Genomic DNA, 9,857 nt, shown 5'->3' with positions numbered 1-9,857 from the left:
TCTCTCTCATTTACCATCAGATTTATTGATTGTATAGAAAAAGTTGGTTTTATATAACATTATGCATTCTATATAAGATATAACATTTTCAACATTCAATGTACAAAACCTAGATACAGTACATCTCTAAAAATGCACTCCAGCTTGAAGGCCCGAGGCAGTCAGTAGGTGATGTTCTCCAATGCCCTCATCCTATCCTGTTTCTCTTTCAGCTACCCACCGCTTCCTTGAAATGACTGCTCTGACAGTGAGAAAATATTGCTCAATGGGCATTAGGTTGAAACGTATAAGTAGAAGGGGGAAGCCATGCAGTGTCTGCCAACAGATAGACAAAGAGAACTTCAGACACACTCCAAAGGGTGGACAGTTCCTGTCTGCATCAAACACATGGTCAATGAAGAAAGCTGATGCCCCGCAATTATCAATTTCCAGGACAAAACTGAACACAATAATGGGTTGACTGCGGGGGAGGGAGAGTACAGAGGGATGCATCCCATATGGCACCCACTTTCCTATATGGGCCCTGGTCAAAAGTAGTGCACTAGGTAGGGAATAGGGTGCCATTTGGGACGCAAACGGGGAGCGGTGCTTTAGCACTGGTTTATAGCTGGCAAGTTGTGTGGGAGAGACACAGTCCTGGGCAGGATGTCTCTAAGCTTGTGCTGAAAGGTCCCCCTGTCAATACCATCATATCAAATCTGTATTATACAGTACCTACAATGTGAGACCACAGTCACTATAAGTGGGGTAGTGGGGCAGAATACAGCCAATAGGCCAAACAAGATAATATGATGGATATACCAATATGATTTATGACTAAATGGATATAATAGTACCAATAGGATGGATTATTCCTGTACTAGCCTACTTGGGCATGATCTCCATATAGATATCAAGTTAACAGAACAGACTGAGTTCTATTGGACGTTTTCTCTGTTCACAACACAAATGATATGGTAATTCCTGTTCATGCACCTGTAATACATGATAACTAGCTCTTGATGTCTGATACAAGTCTGATATGTACAGAAATCACATCCTGTAGTCTACTGTAGTGAACCAAATATCCACCAATTGTACAGTAAGATCTTTGACTGAAGTTCTGATAAAAAGCCCAGTCTGTAGACCGAACCAGCCTATTTGACAAACACAGGCAAAAACATTGTTTTTATCAAAGCATTTCATTTAATGAAACCATTGACTAAAACTTCATTACCAAATATTTTCAGGGTTGTGTGCTACTGCATCAGCAGTAAGCTCATTCTGCTAAGCAGATTTTAGGTAATGATGCTAGCTATATATAAAAGCTTCTTCCCACAGTTCCAAGTAGTATATTTAGCCTTTAGGAAAATTATTCCCTCAACATGGAACATAAAAGCAGAAGCTTGGCAGGATGATGAATCATACTATACTGGGACCATAGGCAGTAATATGTCAAACTCCTATGGTCCACAGCCATCAGAAAGCAGTACATACACAGCATTCACTCATTTGACAGAAGTAATGACATCCAGAATACAGTAGCTTAAAAGTACATTGGTCTCCAGTGTAGAATGAGGAGTAGAGTATTCTCTTTAAGAGGTGCTCTCACACCAGTAGTAGTGCACTCAAAAATGAAAAGGCAGCAGAATGAGAGATAGAGAAGAGAGATGATTTTTGAAGTCATCCTGATATTTCTATAGAGGAGCAGTGTGCTTCAGGCACAGCTGTCTGTCTATTCATCAGACGGTCAAATACAGAAACACACTGTGGTGTTCACACAGACACACACGGCACATGGAGAGAGGGATGGTAGAGCCAGGGAGTGAAATAAAAGGCAATGGAGGGTGTTGTAAAAAAACAAAAAAGAAGGGAAATGCACTCAATGCACTTGAAAAGGCTCTTTAAAATAAACAGAGGGGAAACGGATTGGTTGGGGCATCTCTAAATACTCACTGTCTCAAGCCAGGCCAAGAAAACCATTGATCGTACAAAAGAGAGATTTCCACATCACTTCACACAACAGAATGCAGCATTCCTTATCATTGCCCCTCATAACAATTCTGAAGGCATCAGTTTGGTGTTTAGGCAGTACACAAAGGAAAAGGAGAAGAAAAAGCTTACTGACGTTAAAAGGCTTTTATATACTGGTGGTGTTAATAGTGAAATTATATTTAATATTTTCTTTCTATATGTGGGCTGGTTTTCCATTTATTCGAGGGGACTCAATAAATAACCAACTTCAGCTCTGTCCTTATCACCTCAGTGCTTCTGACTTTGAATGGATGAAATTAATGCTACAATGCAAATATTCACCATACTACACAGTCCTTATCAACAGTATTCACAATTTAAACCACTAGGTTATCAATGCCTTGTCATTTTATTTTCCAAAAACGTGGATGGCATTTTGAAATAGAAATTAAAGAAAAAAGTGGAGCAAAGAGTCTTGTATTTGAGCAATAGATGATCCTCTTCTAAAACTGTCTGGGACACATTGTCATACAGCAAACGTTTACACTTTCATCAGTATCTAATGTAACCTTCTCTGTGCGTGAGAACACGTCAACAGAAAAGTCTCTAATAATAACCTGTCAGAACCATGCCAGAAGTCCATCTTCTCTACCATTTGCTGGACCTTTGTCCTCCGCAAACAGGTCAAAACGAGTTCCTTGAATAGCCATATCCATCCACTACCAGGAGGTCTTTATTCACTCAACCTTGATTCTCTCCACAGAAAGTCACACCTCTTTGTCTTAATAAAAAGTGTTGGTGCACATTGTCGCTCTCCTCCAGCACCGTTTGTCAACGTCAGAGACATGGGAAATGGGGAAAGCCTGCATTGGATGCAGACACAGGACAGTACACATTCATTTTGCGCCGATATAGTGTTCTGATTGACAGATTCTCACAGAGAGATCAGGGCAGTTCTTCTTGGTTCTGCTCATGTAACTCTGAATCCCAAACCCAACCCCCAGCATATCAACAACCCAATATAATATGACTCCTCTTGAACCCCCGTTGCTTTGTGTTATCAGGACCAAGACACCAGTAGCACTGGACTTATTGCTGTGTGTTTCATGTACAGTGTGTCCATATCCAGAACAGCACTGTCGATAGGGGAATGAATCTGAATCTAATCTGATATATCCTCTGTCCTCATCTATTCCTGAGAGCTAGTCAGTCAGTCAGGGTCCCAGCCATGTTGTAGGCCTGCCGTAACCGTCGAGCCATTGGCAGGGTGGGAGGGCAACAAGTGTGTACCAGTATCCCCACACAGACTGGGCTGTGAGAGGCCAGGGCAGACTCCTAGCGCAGGTCGGTGGGGGGTATCTGAGTCAGGCTGAGGGAGGTAGAGGAGGAGATGAAGGCTCTCTGCTGCGCATTAAAGTTCTCTCCCCCTTCTCCCTTCCTCCTCATCCATCCTTCCCTCTCCATGTCCAGGCCGGGGCTCTCTATCTGTCTAGCCCCTGAAAGGCCGGGGCGGGGGCTTGCCGATCTCCACAGAGATGTTGGTGTAGAGAGGGTACTTTTTAAACTGTAGCACGCGGTACGTTAACGTGCTGATCCCGTCTCTCTTCATAGTGTTCTTGGTGTTCTGGATCTTGTTGAATCTGGAGAAGAGGCAAAAAAAACATTATTATTACTGGGAAATGTTTTCATTGTAGCAAACAGTGAAATATTATTGCATATTTTACTTTTTTTATCCCAATCATCATGGCTAACGTTTTGATTTTGCATGTTTCTTGTTAATCCCATATTGGCCAACAGGTGGTGCTATGAGCATGTACTGGAACTCAGAGGACAAATACAGGAATCATCCATCTGTAACAGTCATCCATTGTCCAATGCCAAGGCTACAATACCCCATGGTTTTCTCAGATTTCCTTTTACTGTTTGAGAAGAGGCAGGGATTCAGAGTACATAAACAGCTTCAGTAGCCAACAGTGCATATCCAATCTTCAAAGAGCAGTGAATGGATCAAACAAGATGTCTTTTTATGTGCTTGGACATAAACCCACTACGACACGATCCAAGTCAACCTAAGAAGAACCCCGCAGCAGCACCTTGTCACTTACAGCTAAACAGAGATTTCTCTACACGCAGATCTTGTCAGGAATCTAAATTAAAGCTAAATTACTTTTAGACTAAGAGAGAAAGGAGGGGGTAGCGAGAGACAGAGAGAATGAGAGGGGGAGGGAGAGAGAGATTTATCTATAAATCTATCAAGAGGAGAGAGGATTAAAGGCAATAGCCTGAATGTGCTCTACTACTATACTTTATCATAGTCTCTCAATGATCTCCAATGAGATCGGAGATATTCTCACGTATTACATAAATATGGACTGTAATAGCATGCAACTTTCAGAGTAAGCTTCCCCTATTCATGTTTTGGTATCAACTTATATCGGCAAGACATCAGCCAAAAAAAGCCATAGAACCACTATTTTAGCATGAGATGATGATTTATAATGCATGTTTGATGACGATGGTACTCTGTGGAAGGAGGAAGCCTTGTATTCATTGAGTTAATATGCATGAGTCCACGGTGTAAGGCAGTGCCACCTAATCTTTTGGAATAATGATGAATGGTAGTCTTTCTTCTTTTGGCAAGCCTTATGTCTCATTATTATGCCTAAACCACATCTCCTACTTCCTACTGACCAAACAGAGCCGAATGGGTGGCAGTAACAGAGCCGTAGAGGTGGTCAACATTAATCATCAAAAACATGCGCTTTGGTAAACAGGGAACACTGGTCGTGGTAGGAGATTAGAACCACTCTCTCCTGGATACGCTGAAGAATGCCCTGGAATGTCTGGTGGGTAAGACTGGGTTTGCAACGGAAGCTGCATAATTATGGTAAACTAGGCTAATTTGTTGACCTAAGAAACATTTTTGGAGGCATAATGCGTTTTCCTGCGAGGACAGATACAACATAATAACTAGAGTGCAAGGATAGAATAATTAGTTCTATTTTTCAGGAAATAGGCTAATCCAGGTTTTTAGGACAGTGATATGACACTTAATGCTCTTCTTGTGCAGCCGTTCTCTAAGTACTACACACATCATGAGTATATGGACATATTAGGAGCTTTTAATTAAAGGGGCAGTGCAGTCAAAAACGTGATTTTCTTTGTGGAAGAATGGTTTCACATCCCTCCAATAGAGTTCAAGCCACTAGTAGAATCTATGCCAAGGTACATTGAAGCTGTTCTGGCTCGTGGTGGCCAAACGCCATATTAAGACACTTTATGTTGGGGTTTACTTTATTTAGGCAGTTACCGGTATATTGCCACACTATGAGGTTGGAATGATAATGTGAAATTGTGAAAATTATGATCATGAACTTTTAGTGTAAGAGCTGTTTGAAAAGACAGCCTGAAATGTCAGCTTGTTTGGCTGGGTGGGGTTTAAGTTAATAGACCAATAACGAAGAGAGTTTGCCCTCCTCTATGCCAATAACAGCTAGTTTTCTGGTTACACATCCCTCCCACTCCAATTAGGCCCCTCTCTCTGACCACTCCCAGACTGTCCAAGTCTTCTTTGAGAAATTGCATTTTGCTAAGATGCTATTTTTGTTTCTTTTTGACCATTTTAATTGAAAACAATCCCAGTAAGGTATTTAATTGTTACCCAGAAATTCTTTGATATTGAGATAACAAAGTCTGCATTGGACCTTTAAAACATCAGCGACCTTAATAACTTAACTCCAGTGAACCGGGCTAAAGGCCCTAACCATAAAATATGCCGCTCTGCCCTTGAGCGAGGCAGTTAACCAACCAACAACACCTGCTCCCCGGGTGCCAATAACATGGACGTCAATTAAGGCAGCCCCCTGCACCTCTCTGATTCAGATGTGGAAGACACATTCCCCTTTCCCTTTCCCAATATGCTGTTAGAATTTTGAGAAGCACTCTCTCTCTAAAAGGTTTGGCTATAAAAGCCCAGACCCTTCAAGGCCTTTCTACTTCCGTCTATTTTAAAACCCAAATGTATTATTTTACAAATCAAAACACTTCAAATAATCCCTGAGGAACAAAAAAACATTTTTTTAGGGAGGTTTCCCTAATAGGGGTTTCTCTGTCTATCTTTCCTCTTCAAGGCATTTATTAATTATTTATTGGCCCAAAATAAATTGTGTCCATGTCCATTTCGCGAAAGCCGAGGCTCATGGATCAGAATCAAGTCAGGCTGGAGAATGAAGTGCTGGAAATGTCAGTCAAAGGATGAAGGTCAGTCTCTTTCTCTCTCTCTACTGTATCTACTTCCATCACACAACGAGTCAGTGACAGATTCCTTAAAACTAGTCTCTGATGTATTGGTTGTCATAAAGCCAATGGGACCGGATGTCGACCCTGCTCTTGTTGTCTATAGAACTCAACTGGTGTCAATTCAGCAAGTAATAACTCTGACTCATATTACAGTAGCCTAGGTGACATGACACACTTTGATTTCTACAAAAAACGAGCCTTGTAATTCATTTCTGATAGCATGTCCTATACTAAATGACCCAAGACGGTACATGCATCACAGTGTGTTCATGCAGGAAAGCTACATATCTTAGAAATATGTTATAAGTGATGGTACATATTAGGAACATATTAGGTTCAAGGCACCCTATTCCCTATAGTGAACTATTTTAGACCAGGCCATGTGGTGGTGCACTATAAAGGGAATAGGGTGCCAGTCGGATTCATGTTGATTGAGATTGCATGGTAAGTACTTAGATCAGTATCTATCAACCCATCCACCTGCCACACAGCCACAAGCCAAACAGACAACAGCAAGCTTCCCTGGCTCTGTCAGCACAGCAAACCTTCTTACATCAACATGTTTCAATTCATTAGGCGCAGCAACAACAACTAATTCATTTACATTCTCCCATGGAAATTTGTTTATTAGGCTCTCGTGCTAGCTATGCAAGGGCTCTTCATTGGTTCATTATTAGTATTGTCTGAGGCACTCATCAAAATGAGTGTTGTCTTCTGTGGCTGTTATTTTCACACACTGGAAATCATAGGGAGTGGGAGTTCATGGAAAAGTAATAGAACTAAGATCAGGCCGAGGATTAAATGGCCTCCCCGTGGTTATTTAGCCTTCAGAGCATGGTAAGAGCCAGCAACGGGGCTGGATGTGATCAATAAAAATCTGTAACTTCTATAAGTGCGTGCACTCATGCTATGCAATAATAATGTTTTGCAAATTGCAGCTCAGCTCTGTAGGGTTCTGGGGTTTGGCAACAATCACAACTAACAGCGCTGCATATAGCCATGCAGTTATCGATCTGCTCTTTTTAGAGTCATTGATGGGTTGTCTATTCATGTATGAAAGAGCCCTCTTAGCAGTGAATAAAAAATGATAATCCATTTCTATGATGTGTGTTGTGAGTTGTTATTTTCCAGCCATATTTATGGGATATGACATGGGGGATTCATCTTATAGCAGCCTTATAACCGCGAGCTGGTATTATAATGTGTTGAGTGTGAGACAACCTTTATCAAAAAGACAACTTTGGTAACCGAGCAAACAATAGCTACAGTACCTGTACTTTCTGTACCTTCGGGAAAAAGATCCCTAGGAAAAGTCTGATCCCAGATCTGTTTTATGCTGTCTTGACAACTCCTATGTCATTGTTGGCAAGACAGCACAAACACATCTGGGACCAGGCTTGTGTCTAGAAAGGAAAATATAGAAATCAAATACAAACCTTTGTGGGTTGGGTTCATTGTGCTTGTCTCTTTCGTGTTTGATCATCCTGTAGCGTCCGATCCGGACGTCCGGTCGAACCACCTTCATCCCGTTGAGGGTGATCCTACAACAGAGTCATGGTTTGGAAAGGATCAGAGTTTGCATCCCAAACGGCACCATATCCCCTACATAGTGCACTACTTTTGACCAGAGCCCTATTGACACTGGTCAAAAGCAGTGCACTACATAGGAAATAGGTTTCCATTTGGGAAGCAACCATAATCACACTTACAGCCATAGAAATATAAGTCATAACTGCTCCAAAACCGCTGTAGCAATGCCAGCCATGACCAGACACTGTCATAGCAATCTCAAGTTAAGCTTTAGCTGTAATGCGACAAAAATGGGTTAAAGCAAGGCACTGACTGTAGACAACCAGTACAAACTAAATCCTAAAATTAGAGGGAGGAAAACAAGAAATTACTGTATATTCCTTTACGCAGTGATATGGAACCTTGTGTGTGTTTGGATGTTTACAATGTTTGGTTGCCAAGATGGGATGAAATGGTTTTTATTTCTCTCTGTAATGCTCTGATTCATGCTGGATCTCCTGTGTTATTGGTGCAGCCAACCTTGATATTACAGTTTGTATCTGTGGGCCTCGCTCTTACTGACTGACAAACAACCAGCAAAACACATTGCTTCTGCATCCTGCCATCAAAGCCTCATTAGAACATATGAGAAGAAAATGCCAAGCGAGTCAAAAAAAACATTTATGAATACAAATTCAGTAGAACATATTGAAGAAAACTCAGACTCTTCCCATTAAGTGTCTCTTAGCGTTTCTGAAAGGACCAGCAAAAGCAGCCTTGCTAACCGTCTTGGAAAACAAAGGCATTTGTTTGAGTAAAATGCTGCTTCCAGCTGCTTGACTGCTTGAACAATCGGGTCATTATAATCTCCGCATTTGGCTCTTTATCTGTGTGGAGCCCCTGGAGACAACAATCGGTCATGTGAGCATCACGTTGCTCCAGCTTAAGCGATAGGCTAGCTGCTGCTTCTCTCTCTGGACCTTCCTCTTCCTTCCTAGTACATGATGGAGATCAATAACATAAACAGTGCCTGCCTGCCTGCCTGCCTGCCTGCCTGCCTGCCTGCCTGCCTGCCTGCCTGCCTGCCTGCCTGCCTGCCTGCCTGCCTGCCTGCCTGCCTGCCTGCCTGCCTGCCTGCCTGACTGCCTGCCTGCCTGCCTGCCTGCCTGCCTGCCTGCCTGCCTGTCTGTCTGTCTGTTTCCGTGTGTTAGAGCTTGTGGGTTTTTTCTTCCATTAGAACCAGCGAGGAGGCCTGGTAATGCATAATGCAGAGAGTTGATTTGAAATAATCTCCTTGTGTATTCCTGACCCAGAAACAACATCACTAAGGATTAATTGAGGGAAATATAGAAAAAAAACAGGTCGCATCCCAAATGGCACCCTATTCCAAATATAGTGCACACATTTTGACCAGGACTCACATTGCTCTGGTCAAAAGTAGTGCACTCTGTAGGGAATAGAGTGACATTTCGGATGCAACCTACTATATGTAACCAGAATAGGTATGTACACTTTACCTCGCTCATTTAGAGCTTGGCAGAAGCTACTAGAACTAAATGGCCAACTGGGTCTGTGTCAAGTACTGTACACCTACATGATTATCATCCACTTCAGGCCAGTTACATACTAGCTGGAAACTGAACTATTCAGTGACTTCTTTGGCTTTAAGGCATTCTGTAGTGTTAACCGAGGTTTCAAGGTATCAGGTGGAAAAAGCTCCAACCGACTGCAGTGATTTCAAGGATATAAGAGGGCAGGTAGAGGGATGGGCACAGAGCTCAGTCTCAGCTCTATATCCCAATCAATGGTTAGCCTCGCCTGGGTAATCCATGTGCGAGTTAATCAATACTATGGTACTTAGTTTGTACTGTAAGCTGAAGATATTGGGCCCGAAGGACTACCCTAGAGTTCAATTAAGACAAGTGTCTGGATGTACTTTCAAAATCATTTATTTCACACGATTTTTTTCTAACAAAAAGAAATGTACAGACATCAGCAGGAGGTTAAGCATACGTCCTTTTTCACCATTTCTTTACTTTAGGACAAGTTGAGGAGGAAGAATTCTAACATGTTCTGGGAACATCCTTCACCAGAAA

At 42.1% G+C, this 9,857-nt stretch overlaps 1 protein-coding gene across 1 annotated transcript in view; it reads right to left on the bottom strand.

Moving 5' to 3' along the window:
• Positions 1-9,857, bottom strand: part of LOC106599387 (beta-1,4-galactosyltransferase 2) — a 142,991-nt gene continuing 133,134 nt past the window's right edge. Inside the window, exons 7-8 of the mRNA XM_014190597.3 lie at positions 7,689-7,793; positions 1-3,593 (exon numbers count right to left, since the gene is read on the bottom strand). Coding sequence (XP_014046072.1) covers positions 3,443-3,593; positions 7,689-7,793 — 256 coding nt within the window. The 3' untranslated portion in view covers positions 1-3,442. The remainder of the gene's footprint in view (positions 3,594-7,688; positions 7,794-9,857) is intronic.

This window comes from Salmo salar, chromosome 03 (genome assembly GCF_965601325.2).
Source record: "Salmo salar chromosome 03, fSalSal1, whole genome shotgun sequence".
Taxonomy (NCBI): Eukaryota; Metazoa; Chordata; class Actinopteri; order Salmoniformes; family Salmonidae; genus Salmo; species Salmo salar.
This window is presented reverse-complemented; position numbering and strand designations above follow the sequence as displayed.